This window comes from Nematolebias whitei, chromosome 3 (assembly GCF_014905685.2).
Source record: "Nematolebias whitei isolate Nwh7 chromosome 3, NemWhi1, whole genome shotgun sequence".
In the NCBI taxonomy this organism is placed as follows: Eukaryota; Metazoa; Chordata; class Actinopteri; order Cyprinodontiformes; family Rivulidae; genus Nematolebias; species Nematolebias whitei.
In genome coordinates this window covers 11872711-11889629 of record NC_056500.1, presented here as the reverse complement: position 1 = coordinate 11889629, position 16919 = coordinate 11872711, and the positions used below count along the sequence as shown (strand labels likewise).

Here is a 16919-nt window from a genome sequence, read left to right as displayed (position 1 = left end):
TCTATCTATCTATCTATCTATCTATCTATCTATCTATCTATCTATCTGTCTGTCTGTCTGTCTGTCTGTCTGTCTGTCTGTCTGTCTGTCTGTCTGTCTGTCTGTCTGTCTGTCTGTCTGTCTGTCTAAAGTTTACCATTGTACAGTATGTGCATGCTCCACCTTGTTTCCTGTTTTTCTTGTACATTCCTAGCAGCAACACCACATACAGGCCTGGCACAGCTACGACGGCATTTTGGATCATTTTCAGTGTTTCTATGAAGACATTTTAAAAACAGCGTTGTGTTTGCAGGGAACGTTTTTAGAAAAGACAAATGCAAAGAGTGATTGAAAAAAATAGTGTAAAGAAGGCCTCAGTTTAGAGAAACAGGGTTCATGTTTGACATGGCAGATGAGCTAAAGTCTAGTCTGAGTGCAACCAGCCAAAGGGGATTTTTGATATCTACAGCTTTAATTTCAAAAATGTTTTTCATGTAATTGATTTTATCTAAGCCTTTACATTGCAGTTAATTCTGTATTAGCAGTCAAAGGTATTTTGTGTACAATCTTTGCTGGTTTTGACCCCAGGCTGCACAGGAAGTGATACATTTAGCTGCTGTTGCCATATATGTCGGCAAACAACCATAACTGTATTACAAGGAGTTTATGTTGGTATGAAAATAAAACCATTTTTTGCAGGAGCCACTGTAATTTTGAGACTTAAGCTGTTTTGGGACTGCAGTAGTTTACTTTGGTCTTGGCTGTTCAGATTAGCAGTTAGACTGACTTATCCAATACACATATTTTTTTTTCTCCAAAGTTAATATTTCTCAAACCTTCAAAAAAACAAACAAACAAACAAAAAAACTTTATAACATCTGTAATATCCCCTTTTTTACTTTAAAATGTTGCTTCTAAATGAAAACATTTCAGCTAGAGATGTTTTTCATATAATGATTTTAATAACTTTTAAAGTGAATGCCGAGTCAGCATCCTTTTACTGTTTTTCTGTTTATACTTTTTTTTTTACTTGAACCTTGTACTTTGGGCTGTTTTAACAATTGATATATCAAAACATCTGGCTCAATACTTAACTGTTTGTAGTCACTCACTTTCAAGCCACATGTGGACAAACATGGGAAGAAAACTAAACTAGTTTTTTTATTTAATTTTCAAAATAAATTGTGTTTGTCTTTTATTTAGATAAAAGAAGTTTGTTGCAGCAGTGATTTTACCTGTGATGGATGGAGATCTTCTACATATGAACTCTTCTACCTATGTCTATTATTGACATTATTTTCCACATTTCTCCAAGATTCATCACAAACTATAAACCACTGAATTGTATTCTCTGTTCCATTGACCTGCACTGAGATGGATAAAAACAATGTTTTGTCACTTTGCGCCTTGTGCATGGAATTACAGAGGCACTGGAAAACTCACTGAGGACTTTTCAAAGCTAAACTGAGACTAATTCAGGCTGAGTCATTAACATGCACTACTTTCACTTAATTGTTTTGTTTTTATTTTGTTTTTTGAATGTTGATTCTATTTTAACTGTGTAACATTGTATCTGTGTTTCTGCCGCCTGTCTTGGCCATGGTCTCCCTTTGGCCTCCCTTGTAAAAATTATTATCTAAATGGGATTTTTCTGGTTCAAATACATTTACACACTTACATACATACAATATATATATATATATATATATATATATATATATATATATATATATATATATATATATATATATATATATTTAGATATTTTTAAATTGCTTAACATTATGTGAATGACTGACTTGCCAGTGATAGCTGGACATGGACACCGGTGACTCCCATGACCTGAAAAAGAAGATGGGATAAAGATGATGGATAGATGGATGGATATTTAACGTTATTTACAAAAAATAGTATTTGAAATTCCAGAGAGGTCTTTCCTATTCCTTGATAAAAATTGTTCTCTGAAACCTAATTCAGCATACTTGCTTTATTTTTTTTATTTATTATGCTAATTTAAACTTTAAGATAATGTCTTGCTAATTTAACCTTTAGCTATACGGTTTAGCAGATTGTCTTTTAGCTTTTAGATGTTCTCGTTTCAGTTTTATGGTTTTGATAAGTTTTGCATTTTGCTTTTTTTTAAGTTTCCAGCAACATCTTTTGGCAATTTAAATTTATAGCCACTGTTTTGCTGATATTAACCTTTTAGCTACTTTTTGCCTTTTTATATTTTTTGCTTTAATTTGCATATAATAATTCTGTTAAAAAAGCCAACCAATTTCAAATTCAAAACAATTTTCTTATGGGCTATAATCATTAAGAATTATTATTTTTTTAATCTTCAGCTCATGAAAGAGCTGAAGATTAAAAAAAATATTTTACAATAATCTTTTTACAGGAGCCGCTCCGAGTTTTTCCATCTGCCTACAAAATCCACCACGTAAAAACTACAAGAGCCATCCTCCCCCGCGACGTCCGCATTTTTTCTGGGTGATGCGCGCAGTAAAACAGGGCGTTGTGGTTTCTTCGTCACTCATTCGCGGAGGAAAAGCTCGCTTTCTTAAAGACGCAGTGACGACGCACATCCTCAGCAGAGCTAAGAGGGAAGGAAAATAAAAGGCGTTTTGACCTCATTCGGGTCTGAGGAGGAGAAGAACCCATATGCGCGCTTGCAGAGAGAGGGGCCGTGCGTAAAAACACCCCCAGACTCCAGTGGCACGCAAAAACCTCAAGAGTTTTCACGAGTTGGTTTGTTTTCTTTAAGCACCCTCCATGTGTGCAGGTCGGAACTGAACTCGCACACGAGCAGGATCATCTACATCTGAGCATCATTGGCGTTAGATTGTTGTTGTTTGGAAGAAGACATGGCAAAGTTATTCCGTGCTGTTGTCATGGGTCCACCAGGATCGGGGAAAGGCACAATATCCAAGAGGATCGCGCAGACTTTTGGCCTGCAGTACTTGTCCAGCGGGCACTTTGTACACGAGGGCATAGCAGCCAAAACAGGTAAGAGAAAACGATCTGTTGATAGAAACAGAAAGCCACACGACGAGCCCCCGCAGCGTCAACAGGAAGAGCCTGAAGGCTGCAAGTCGTTTTCTCTTCTTCACGCTTCACGATTGTTGCGTTTCGCTCAAGAGTTAAATAAAACGAGCAGAGGGAGCGTGGGTCACGTGACTTGTGATTCACTGGAGTGGGGACGGGAGCCATAACCAGAAAGGGCAAACATCTGGACTTCGCATTAGATGTAGGCCTAACAGCCAACAGGAAGGGCTGATTATGTAAGAATTGTAGTATTACAAATATTAACGATGATCTTAATATAATATTAGAATAGGCTAAAAGAGAAAAAGGAATGCATCTCATTTCTAAAGTAAGCAGATTTGATCTTATTTGACCTCAATGTGAATGTGACCCGAGCATGATTGACGCTAATAATGTAACTGTTTCAAATGAAAACTGGTCCGTAAAGCCGATGTAATCACTGTTAATTATTTAATTGTCTTGCAGGTATTAGCTTCTGTGGAAGCACAGTGTAATGCTGAGTCATAATACAATTTAGCACACATTATAAATAATACATTCAGGAGAGTGTGGTGGTGCAGTAAGAGAAGGTGGGCCTGTAATTGGAAGATCGCTGGTTCAACTCCCCGTACCTACAACATCAAAAGGTGGGTGGGATAGGTGAAACACACCTGCTTCCACCCTCATTTGCCCCGCTCTTGGCCCTTGAGCAAGGCCCTTAACCTCCACCATCTGCTCCCCCTGACACCCTTGTTGGCAGCTCTCTGCTCCACACAGAGGGGAGTGGTAGCTCGGTGGTCTGTGGTTGCATCGGCAAGGGCATCCGGCGTAAAAATAATTGCCAATTCTTTGTGCGACTGTGTTCGCTGCGGTGACCCCCTGAAGAAGGGAGCAGCCAAAAGAAGAACAAACTGATTTATGTAATATCTACAGTGTAAAGTAATATTATATATTTGACTATTTTTAGGTTTCTATTACACAAACGTGACTTATTAAGATGGTTAGCCAATATCAGTAGAGACAAGTTTCAGCCAAAGTATCACCGGGTATACAGTGAACATTTTCTAAGTGTCAACTACATGAAAGTAAATCATAATAAATATGCATTATTCCAGCGCTGTTATGCAACACCTTTTTAGCATGGTGGCAGAAAGCTCTACCAGTTGTGCCACCGTGCTGCCCAGTAATAATCGATTCTATTCATTGTTAAAATATTACAAATAATTTGTGTCAGATCCATTTGGGCTTGCTGTTAATCAAATAGTTGCTTTATCGGCTGTGAGCTGTTGCCCTTTTTGGACGCCATTTTTTCTCCTCCACAATGTCGCAGATGCAAGCCGAGGGTCAGGGAGTGCACTCTAGTTGTCTTAACTCTATGGTTTTCCTCGAGTGAATGTGGCAACAAAGCCACTGATGCAGGAAGTTGTAAAACGAGCCAGTTGGAGGGATTTTTTTCTGTTCTTTCTACGTTTGTCTGTGAACTTGTCGCATGCCAGGCTGAGAGGAAAGACAAGATTTTGCTAGATTCCTCTCTTGCTTTTAAAATGTATTATTGCTTTAACATAATTTCCTCAAAACATCTGGAACCGTTGGTTGTATCCCTCTGAACTTCCTCATTACAGAGTACTCGCCTGGATAATTCTCAGCATGTGCCAAACTTAAAACCGAACAGCCGCAAAGTGAAGTTCAGCCCAAATCTTTAAACAATGCACAGTTGGCTTTTAGAAGAAGAAGAAAAAAAACCAGCAAAAGTTGTGACTGTTAGAGAAAGTAACACCCTTTGGTGATTCTGAAAGGACATTTGTCCACAGGGACCCCCTCTGTTTCCAAAGTAAATTTAAAGGCTAAAGGCTTTAAGTTGCAGGAACTCCCCTCGGATAGTGATGGTGATACAGCAGGAGCTGCTCTGTCTTGTTCTAGGTTTAATCTGTAGTATGAGGCAGCAGAATCTTTGCCACAATTGTATTTACTTGTTGTGTATCAGAGGCCGGGCTGCTGGTGAAGAGCTACGTAGAGAAAGGCATGCTGGTTCCTGACCATGTGATGACCAAACTGGTACTGCCCAAAGTGGAACAGATGAGCAGCCACAGCTGGGTGCTGGACGGTAAGAAAAATATCTGCTTTTGCTACTGTGCTCTTTATTTCCTGCATTCCACTGACACACCCTGATAAACTGAATTTATACTAATAAATTCCTTCTCTTGAATTGTTGTTATGAAACATGTTCTTTAAAATGCTAAGCCATGGTATTAAAAAGAACTGCCAGCCAACCCTGGAATCTGATTGGCCAGTGGAGATGCCACCCCTTCACAAAGCTCATTTATACAGGCAGGCTTCATGTTGGTGATTTTTTACACTTCTGTCTGAGTGATGAATGCATTATTCTGATACAGAGTGGGTCAAAGTTTATAAAACAATAAAACTTGGATTATTCTGAATGACTTAAAGATGATAAGATTATAAAAGCGCATTTACCGAAGTAATTTGGTACTCGCTGGATATTTCTGTTTTCTTTGTTCAATGTTTAAATTTGGTGCCAAAAGTACTTGTAAACCAAACAAACAAACAAACAAACAAAAAACATGTTTCTCACATAGACACAAATATATGTGGAATTTTAGGAAATTTTGTTCAGACCTTGATTTTTATTTTTTTGGGTAATCAAACATTTTCCAAGTCATTGAACCACATCTAACATAGTTATGGTAAGATATTTTCTCCTCTTTCAACTCGTTAGCTGTTGATTTACTCGAGTGCTTTGGGTTCTTGTTGCTTCACTCAGTCTTCTCGGGTCACACTGCTGCACCTGCAGACTCGTGTGTGTGTGTGTGTGTGTGTGTTTAAGGATTTAAGCTAAAATAATAACTCCAGTTATAAGGGTTTGGTCTTGATTTTGTTTCTTTTTTATTCCATTGATGTGGCAAAGTTTATTTCATCTATCCACAGAACATCCAGGTCGTCTTTAACGAACCTGAGACACGAGGTGAAGAGGCAATAAAGCGTTTTCTTTGTGTTTATTTATAGCATTTGCAAAACATCTCATAAACCATTTGATTAAAACTCTCAGACAATTGAATTGATTGTAAATCTACATTTTTATTAACATTTACGGTCAAGTCAAATAAAGATGCCACAGTTAATCAAAACTAACCAACACAAAAAAGGCTGTAACTCAGTCACTTTTACAAATATTTAGCTAAGTCTGGGTCGGACAGTAGCTGAGAGTCAGCCTCAGAACATTCTCTGAGAGCTAACACATCTTGTGAGATCTTACAATGTTGCACCAGATGGTGCATAATTTAATTAATGAGGTTGAAACCTGCATCTAAATTTAAATCTGTGGCATGAAAGGTGGCAGGAAATATGCATTCTTTCAAGAAATGCCAGACCGTAAATCTTTTGGTTTGTAATAAGTTTTTTAAAAGCTGTTTCTTTTGTGACGTCGCAAATATCAAATGACAAAAACATTTTGGTGAACCTTGGGGATTTCTGCAGGTATGATGTTTAGTCTCATCTCAGAACAGCAAGCTCACTCCTAGGGAGAACAACAAACACAAAGTTCATTCTAAAGCTATAGGAACGTGCAGTCATGGTTTACGTCAGCCATTCCTTTCTAAACAGCAGAATGGGTCAATAAATAGTCAGATGTGCTTGTCCAACTGTAATTCCAGTCTCATCTACTTGAATGAAACATTTCATTCGCTCTAGAAGGCACTGTGAAGGTTCTGTGTACTTACACAATTTGGTGTGGTAAAGTGGTGGTATGAAATGTTTGTAATTGCTGGGTGAGGTGAAACGTCTGTGGTTAGGGTTGTTGAACAGTAATAGAGAAGTACTTACCAGTAACATGTTTAGTTTATATATATATATAATTTTTTTTTTTTTTTTTTTTTTTTTTGAAGGCTTGGGGAGTTTTGTGGATAACAAAATAGGGGTTTTTCCTATGTTAAATATTTTCAGACTTTGCAAACATTGATGAAACAAACTATGTTTAGCAGGTCTGAAACATTAACACTTAATTATTAAACAGGTGCCTGAGTATAGGGAACACAGATCCAGGTTAGGCACAGACACATCGGCACGAGCCTGATGAGTTAGAAGAAGATCAGGTTTTTTTCTGATTTGCGGAACTTCTGCAGAATAAAATCCTCAACCAACAAACTGATGCCTGTGAAATGAGGCAACTGAGAGAACTTTGATTTGATCGGTTCCCATCAGCCATGTTTGGTTTCCTTACATTATTATGTGGGCCGAGATGAGGTAGAGGCAGGACAGCCGTCTTGGGACCCGAAAGTCCCAAGTTCGATTCCCAGCCATTCCCACATGACGTGGTGTCTCTGAGCAAGATAGCAATTGCTATTTGCTAATTGCTGAGCAATTGCTCCCTGGGCGCCTACATGGCCGCCCACTGCTCCACCTTTGTGTATCCCAGGTGCGATAGGTTAAATGCATGGAACCAATTTCTCTATTGTATGGGAACATACAATGAAAACACATAGCACTTATCTGCTTATACCAGCAGGTTACACTAGGCCTGTCACAGTAAACAATAAATCAATTAATCGCATGATAAATAAAAATTATCGACCTCATTTTCATTTATTGGCTTTATCGTTTCATCATGTCTCTCTTTCTACTAATAAGCAGAGAAGCTAAGCTAACAGACCAACCTTGGGGAAAAAAAACTTCCATCCTGTCGAAGCTCCAAAATTCATGGTTGAAACCTGTGCCTTTGTGTAAAAAGTTTGTCTTTGCAAAAAGAAGCTGAGAACTTGTTTACTGATTTTCTATTAAAAGTTTTGTGTGAAAAATGCTATGCTAAAGAGCTCAAACCACACCGAGCACCATTTTGAGAACTGAAGAGAGATGGCGCATCAAGGGGCCTCCCTCCCATTTTTCTTAAAGAGACACGCTGCTCGCTCTCTCACTATCCATCCTTCGGGTCAAACAGTCTTATACTGCCATCCGGTGGTTGAAAAAAGGTACTGCATGCAAAACAAATTTAACATTTCCCCTTAAATTTGACAATAATTAGTAATTATTGTCAAATTTCAAACAGTATTATCGTTTATCGCGATAATTTCTGAGACAATTAATCGCCCAGCAAAATTTGTTATCGTGACAGGCCTAGGTTACACATTGTTTGAATAAACCAATTAAGCACCAGGATGTTTGATCTTGCATGCTAATTTTATAATTTACCCATTTAAATTTACAGAACAGCTAGCATTTCCTGCTAGTCATGTGTCGTTTGTATTTCTGTCATTCTGTGTTACCAAACATTTTTCTTATTTTTAAGTTAATTCAAAAGTCAATAATTGTGTTTATTACCAGTATATAATAAATGATTTCACTGGAACAGTGAGTCCAAGTTTCTTCCATGTTTGCTGCTGATAGCAACTTTTCAACACAAAACAGCACTGTCAGAAACTAATAAACCAATGTAATAATCAAAATTTGATTAATGCTCCATTCAGTTTTGTATCCAGTCAACAGGAAAACCATAGGTCGTGCTATTGTTTAAAAAAGTTGTTTTTTCCTGGTAAATTTTGTCTCACAGATTCTCATTTCTCCCTCTGTGTGCCCAGGTTTCCCTCGCACGCTGGCGCAGGCTCAGGCCCTGAACAACCTGTATCAGCTGGACTTAGCCATCAGCCTCAACATCCCCTACGAGACTCTGAGAGAGAGACTGAGTGACCGCTGGATCCATCCGACCAGTGGTAGAGTTTACAACATGAGCTTCAACCCACCTCGAGTTCAGGTGTCAGACATTTATACATACCTATAAACCTGCAGCCTTTCAAATGTTCAGTTCAGCAATGCAGAGGTTCTGAGGTTCATTTTGTTTTTTCTCCAGAGGCATTGTGTAGTTTTCAAGCTGGAGGTGTTTAACCCTCTTGCTGCTCTTGGGTAAAATGGCCCACAAGGCCTCACTTTCAAAACCAATGCCTTGCAGGTCATTTTGACCAAAGGGGAGCTGGAGGGTTAAATGTGTTGAATCGGCAGCATAAAAACTTGCCTGAGACAAAAAAAAAAAACTGTTGTTTCTTTACCAACTAACTAACAGTAGTGACATATAGGGATACTTAGTTAAAAGTTTTTATCTAATTCCATATCTCAACTAGTATCCTTGTATCTCATCTCATATTTGATCTAATATTTCTACTTTTCAATGCTAATAGCTGATATATATAGCCTAATCTCAGTTAATTTAATCTCACCTCATCATGTCTATCTCATGTTTCACTTTCATTTTTATCTCATATCTCAACTCTCGTATTTCATCACATCTTCACATTTCACCTCCTTACCTTCATATATTTTATCATTTCACATCAGATGTCATGTCTCACCTCCTTGTGTCTCATTTCTCAGCTCATACCTCACCTCTTTATGTCCGTCTCATATATTGTATTTCATCTCATGTCTCGTTTCCCCAACTTTTAGGTCTTTTCTCATTATTTGTGCAGTCTCATATTTTATCTCAAGTCACATCAGCTCTTCTATCTCAACTCATAATATGCTTTTTTATGTTTGTCTCACAGCTCATATCACCTCTTTGTCTCGTAAATGTCAAATATTTAATCTCATCTTTCATATTTCAACTCAGTGCATATATAAAATAACTTAAGGACATCTTTATAAAGTGCTTCACAGACATTAGAATAAACCAAATAGTGACCATAATGTACTCACCATATTGAACTTATTAAAGCACTTAATAAATGTCTAACTTTAGAGGAATAAGCCAGTTACATTATTGCGATGAGGAAACCTGAAGCCTTAAGCTCAGACTTATAAAGTACAATAAAGATAAAAACAATGGTTTCAGTTGTAATGAATAGGAAAATAAATTTATTTTTCTGTGCACACAACTCTTGTATATTTTTTGTCAAAGAAAAAAAACTACAACTAATGTAACAACATTTATTTTAAGTTATACATGAAAAAAATATTAAGACTATAGAGGATTATAATGATTTCAAATACCCCTTTTTTAAATGCAGTACACAACTAGAGCTTTGTTGTCCATTATTATTTTATTTTGATGAAAGTATTTTTTTAGATTACAGTCTTTTTCGATGCTTTATTGCTGGAATGTGATCTTCAGGGTAAAGATGACGTCACGGGGGAGCCGCTGGTTCAGCATGACGACGACAAACCAGAAGCTCTGATGGCAAGACTGAGACATTACAAGGAAGTGGCGAAGCCTGTGATAGACTTGTACAAGTTAGTAAATACTTTTTTTTTTGGTAGTCGTATTAGATGTACTTGCTGGAGCCAGCTAATGGTATTAGTACCTGATGAGAGTTAGCAGTTATTTTTCAACCCTCAGACCTCATCTACTGTGTATTTAATTAATTTACTTAAAAAATAAAATTATGCAGTGCCGTAGTTTAACTATAAGGATGAGTGTCCTACATCTGCAAGCTGAAATTTCTTAGTGAACAGCAAGTTGTTGCAATTTGATGCATCTCACCCCCTTCCCTCCCCTCACTGCTTTGTGTGTGTTAACTGAACAGTGAAGTCTTTAGTTTACGTGGTGCGTGTGTAGCCACAACCTGTTTTTCCACTTCTTTTATTCTCATCCCTCTTCACTCAGGTCACAAGGAATCCTGCACTCGTTTTCCGGCACGGATACCGACAAGATTTGGCCTTACATCAATTCTCTTTTCAGCACCAAGATGCACATCAGAGAACTGCCGAACACAAACACCCTGAGTCAGGCCTGAATGGAAAAATACAGAGAAGACAAACGTGTTTTTTTTTTTTTCTGACCAAGATGGAAGAGACCAATCAAGAGTTTGCTGATTTATTTTTTTTTTTCAGATAAATGGCTTTGTGCAAATCTCTCTAAGACTTTGTCTTTAAGATTGTGATAAATTCTGCATTTTTTAATGAAACAATCTAATGGTTCAAGCCATTTTTGTTGTGTTTTTTTTATTTTTTACATTTTTTATCTTTCTTATTTTTATTTGTTGAATTGCACACACACTGAAGAAACTAAAACAAAAAAAAAATCTAAAGAGAAAAACAGGATTTCTTCAATAGCTTTATTGATATTTCAGTGGAAACCAAAAACAGAAGGTATCATATGGGATATGTAAGACCAAACTGTTTTTAGACGTTGCCATGTAAAGTATGTTTTAATGGAACAAACGTGAATTATTGAATTACTTTATCTTTTCAGGTCTTGAGTCATATACTTCTACTTACCAGTGTGTCCTTTACTAAACAATATGCATCCAGTTATCTCTTACACCTGTTGCACATTTCCTGAACTGACTTTTAGTTCTTTACCAGCTCAGTCATTCTATATGCATTAGCTTCAAAGGTAGTGTGAAATGAGATTTTTTTTTTTTTTAATGTTCAACCAGTATCTCAATTGACTGCAACTGGCAGACTAGTTGGCCATTAAAAATGGCAAGAAAATGACTTTCCAGTTGCAGTTACACTGAATTCTATCCGTTTGCCACCAAGCAACCAGTGAGCAGTGCAGACATGATTTGTGAGGACAAATTTAGAAAATAATGGTCTGTTTTCATGTGCGAGGTTTGCAAATCAGTCTCAGCTGGCCACGCTATTTTTTTTCCCCCCTTTTGCCTGCATCACACCCACTTTGGCATGCAGGGTTCTCCATACAAGACAGAACCTGCGGTTTGTGTGTATTTATGCACCGATTTAGGGATGCACAATATTGGATTTTTGGTCGATATCCGATATGCCGACGTGTTAAAAGTTATTTGGCCGATAACTGATACCAATACCATATTTTTTCCCTAGACCTACTTGCAGAGACTACATACTGCAGCTTTCTCTGTTGTGGAATTAGAATACCACATTATTCTGCATGGTCTTTGTCAGTTTGTCCTGCTACCAAATGCAGATGCCAAAAAGGGGACTGAAAATAATGTAACACTTCAACTTGAATTATGTTTAATGTCAAATTTATTCATGACATTTACTCTAACACAATGACAACACTCGGAACAGTGCAAATTTGTAAATTCACAAATCTAAACTCAACGGCCGACCGCATGCGTGACATCATAACGTTGTGCTGGCGCTGCAGCCATCCTTGTCACTGGGTTGTCTTACAGCGCCTTTTATATCGGTGAGTTATTTTGATGGAATGGCCTATATTTAACTTTAACGCTAATATCAGCCGATACCATGCCGATAATATCGTGCGCCCCTACACCAATTATAACTGAACGAGTTGGAGTAAATAAACAAAATGTAGGTTATTAATTAGTGTGGTGTGGGTTCACCCCCAGACAGCATCACAGACCTGTTGTTGCTCAGTCAACCATGGAAAATGGCACTACCCTTACCTTTTTTATTTTATTCACTTCTCTGGTGAGGCAGGGGGGTGAGCCTTGAGTGGGGGCAAGCACTCCGACCAAGGCATTAGACTATGGCCTGTACGCATCAACACAGGTGTCATAAGGAAAACTCAGAGGATACCTCCTGTGAACAGGGTACTGCAGGTCCTAAAACGTTATAAAGACTTAAATCTAATAATCACAGTTTTTCAAAAAGTCCAAAATATGTTGGAAGTTTTTCATTTTAGGTTTACAAAAACATCAACAACTCAGCTTTACACGTTTGTTCATTCATTGCTTCTCCCTTCAATTTATTTTTTGTGAGCCGTTAGCATTCATCCATTCTCTGTGTTGTAGTTCTGTCTGAGGGGTTAAGACGTTATTATGCTGTTAACAAGCATTATTCAGGAAATATTCAACCTTAGCAAAAGAATATGACATACAACCACAAGGATAATGTGACCACCCTTAAATGTTTCCAGACATCTTGGAAACACTCGTGAATGCCGTTTGTGCACAGCACAGTGAGATGCTGGCTTTAACGTTGGGCTACAGAATGATGTCACTGGGTCAGTGCTGGATGAGTTCTGCAGACCACCGCTGTTGCTTTGGAGCGCTCCATGGTAGATGCCTTCAGTTTTACATTTCTTTAATAGCAATGCCACCTGGATGTTTTCGTTTATAAAGTCTGCTATTTTTCTTACACAGCTTCTTTGCTTTGTAATAAAAGAACAAGATAATTTTATGATTCTGACACTTTCACATTATTTTTGTAGATGATTATAACTGATGGTGTAAATCAAGGTTTCTGAGTGAACTTATCAAGCTGCTCACTTTTTTTATAGCTTATTTTTGTTCCCAATAAAAACAGTTATCCACCAAAGAGAACAGTTTAGAAAGTAATAACTTTGCACACTATATGACCAACCAATGAGCAAGATAAGGTTGAAACATTTTCCCAGTTCTGTAATAACACAGGCCTTCCAGTTTTGTAACTTTCTTTAAAATTGTCACATCTGTTCCAGTACAAACCTTTTAAACGGCTACAAATTTATAGGGAGCAGAAAATGTGTATTTTCTCTTCCAAATTATTTTTATGCCATCTGGGATGTGAGAGTTGTAAATGTTTGGCGTGTATATTTTTAGCTGACTTTATTGTCATCGTGGAACCAGTTGTCATGCACTGGTTAGAGAGAAGAGGGAGTTGTTTAATCCACATGGGGATTCTGGTGTGATGGATGCCATGTTTAATTTGGGAGGAGGAATGGATCTTTGTGGTGCTAAAGTGTTTGATTTATACACTCGTATGCTGCAGCTTTTCATGTACCGTTTCTGCATTGTGTGGTGCACCACATTTCAAGAACAATAAATCTATTGTCTCATTGTGCATGTCTGTTTTATGTGAAGTTAACGTGTACACTGTACATGTTGGTGCAGTCTGAAAACCTAGTCCACAATATACTGAGGAACTTGAACTTATATTTAGTCAATGGGTGGAGGTGACAGCAAAAATATAAAGTTTAAAGAAGAAACATTATAAGGATCTAAGATATATGTAATGGAAAATGTATCCCACTAGGGATGCAGTAAGAAAGGTAATAATAAAAAATAAAATAAAATGAACTGATGGATATGTATCCTAACCAATGAATGAATGAACCACTGATATTCTTCACAACCTAGCAGTTTTTTTAAATACTATTTTCTTTTTTTTGTTCTTCTCAATTTATATGAAGCAGAGTAACCCCTAAAACATGTGACAGCTGACCACGCGGATCAGGATTGGGGATATGTTTGTTGGGATCATATCTGTGGTTTGGACGCGTCGCTCATCCAATCTTTAAACTCCAGTTCAGGTTTTCCAGTGACTACCAGGAAGCAGCGAGACGCAGCTGGACAGATCCACAACACCCTCACCACTGTTGCGCCCTCACTAACGCGCATCCATATTTTTTATAGATCCACCAACCTGGTTTGCTGATCCGACGCCAATATGCGATTAGCTGCGTGTGCGTGGTGATGCCGTACAGCTCGGCGCTTCCTCTGTGCGTTTTAAACCGACATGTTAACAGGGATTTAAAGGGGAATCCTTGCAGGACAGCGCGTCTCAATGGACATTTGACATCTTGACCTTTGACTGGCAGCGAATGACAAACCAAAGGTCAATGTGCGCGCGCACAACCGGCTTTCCAAGCGCATCTTCACCGCGGCGCAAGACGGCGCTCCTCCTGGGAGAATGCTAGAAAGCGCTCTGAAAGGTAAAGTCATCTGTTGGATTGTTAGTTTCTACTCATAGAGGCTATATGATTTTTAGTTTCCCTCATTTGTTTTGAAAAACCAGGCAAAGCGGACAGCATCATGAGCTGTGACAGGATGTTACATAAGATCAGGGTACCCTTGGAAATCGTGACCACAAACCCGGAAAGCGCATCTGCGCTCGGCTGACAGCTGCGCATTTGTCAGTATTTATTCTGAGGTGACATGGTGGGATTTAGTTTGAACTGAAGATATGAGATGAATGCATTTAAAATCACAAACTTGGCAATCTGGGCCTGTTTGAGATGCGCGCGCGCGTTATGAATGACATCATTTGGGATGTTTTTGTCAGAAGGGATGTTTTTTTTTTAAACGCGGTATGGGATATGCATGATCATCTTTTAATATAATTTATGTTGTAAAATCATTCACAAGTTGCTTAAATAATTTCATTAAGCTCACTTGTGTTGGTTGAAATGAAAATATAAATACATCATCTTTAAATGATTGTTGGCGCGTTTTAAAAATAAAACATCCAATGTTTTTCAGGAGACAACATGAGAATAAATCCACCTTCTTTAAAATGTCATAATCCGCGAGACAAAATATTAGAGGTGTAAGAAAACCACATCATTGTTTGTATTTTAGCTTGAAAGAAGCGGCCACTTGTATTTGTACAAACAGTTTTATCAGAAGCACCATCTTCATCTCCCAGGAACGGCTCTATCCTCCCCTGTTGGCCAATGGCGCGCCCCCGCGTCACTGCGCATCACCAGCGTCACGTGGACAACTAAGCAGCAGCTCGGTGCTGGGTCGGGTCCTGTTGTGATCATAAGCCAGTGACACACATTCTTTTGCGCCAGCATTAAGGACGCTCTGGTCTTTCATCAATCCACGGAAACACACAAATTAAAGCTCGATAATCCCTGAAATTAAAGCGCAGCAAAAGCTGCAGGTGTGAAGTGGATTTAGGCCTTTTTAGGGTTTAATAAGTGTATTAATAATAGTTTAATAAAAGTTTTAAAGATGTTAAAGCTGCCACTTTTCCTTTAAGAGGTCAAAAAGTACTTTACAGATCCAAAATATTTAATCAGTTCCAGCTGCTGATCCAGCAGATTCCTCAGTTCTGTTTAACTGTCCTGTGGAAAATCATTAATCACCACTCTAAACTTTATGCGAGAAACCAGTAAAAAGGTGATAAACATTCAGTTTCAGGTTACAAAGGTATCATGTGTCATAAAGCACTTTAAGAGACAATCAGAGGTAACATTTTAAAGGAATTTACTTTACAAAAAGAGTGCACAAGTTGCTTCCAAGAACTTCAGAGCTGTGCGTAAATGTTACTGAAATATAATTATTGGAAAAATATGTTTTAGCAACACTTTTCACTGCAAAGGAGCAAACCTTCCATTATAAACTTTGGTAGAAGATTTGAAAAGTTTAGAAAGGGAAGATAGGACAAGTTAAATAATTGTCACAACTGAAAGGTTTCTGAAAACTCACAAAAAATGGTTAAATCATGTCATCTGGACACGATTTAACCATTTCCATTTGTTGTGATTTATCTACCTGGATGATTGAGCTTTCAAACCTTTTTCTGAAAACTGCAGAGGAAAGCAGTTTGGCAGCTGCAAGTTTGAACTCACTATGAAACAAAAACATGAACAGAACAGTCAATCTGATGAGTTCTGTTGGAGAAAAATATCCTCACTTTACTCAAAAGGAGCCACACTTGACAACAGGAGCAGATTTTTAACTGGTTTTTACTCACAAGGACAGATTTTCAGGACAAGTTACACATATATACAGGAAGTACATGCATCAAACCCAGTCACAAGAATCTGCCACAGGCAGTGTGTGAAGCTTGTTTTTATACATGTATCAGTTCAGCAGAACTCACAGACTTGGAGGCATCCTTGGAGTGCCAGCTGCATGCTGCAGTCTCACCCAGCTCCTCATTCAGCTTTCTACCAATCCAAACATATGGTTCATGGGCAGAGTTAATATTATCAGCCATAATAGTTTAAAAACTTCCATAAACTTTGACCAAAACATCCCTAATACACACTATCACTTCTGATGGGACACCTGGAAACATCACTAAGACCCTGCACAGATCATCTATATGTGGGCTACTTTAGTGTGTTGTAGCAGGGTTATAATGAAGTGAGGTGGATCAGTGGGTTGAGGTCTTGTTTATTTTTGGTATACATGTCATCCATGTAGAGGAGGTGATTGATGATTGTTCCATTTTGGAACAGATATCCATTGCTACTGTTAGGATTGAGCGAGGAACCCAGATGATATGAGACCCAGAACGAGGCAGACACAGGG

At 38.1% G+C, this 16919-nt stretch overlaps 1 protein-coding gene across 1 annotated transcript; it reads left to right on the top strand.

Annotated features, from left to right (window-relative positions):
- Positions 1-2574: 2574 nt before the first annotated feature.
- Positions 2575-10800, top strand: ak4 (adenylate kinase 4). Its single transcript, XM_037674528.1, has 5 exons — positions 2575-2985; positions 4988-5107; positions 8592-8764; positions 10115-10233; positions 10607-10800. Exons 1-5 carry the CDS (start codon positions 2844-2846, stop codon positions 10734-10736), a joined length of 684 nt encoding a protein of 227 aa, XP_037530456.1. The 5' UTR covers positions 2575-2843; the 3' UTR covers positions 10737-10800.
- The last annotated feature ends 6119 nt before the right edge of the window (positions 10801-16919 follow it).

Coding starts and splice junctions, on each gene's coding strand:
- ak4 (XM_037674528.1), top strand. CDS start 2,844: ATGGCAAAGTTATTCCGTGCTGTTGTCATGGGTCCACCAGGATCGGGG. Junction 2,986..4,987: donor GGGCATAGCAGCCAAAACAG/GTAAGAGAAAAC, acceptor GTTGTGTATCAG/AGGCCGGGCTGCTGGTGAAG. Junction 10,234..10,606: donor CCTGTGATAGACTTGTACAA/GTTAGTAAATAC, acceptor CTCTTCACTCAG/GTCACAAGGAATCCTGCACT.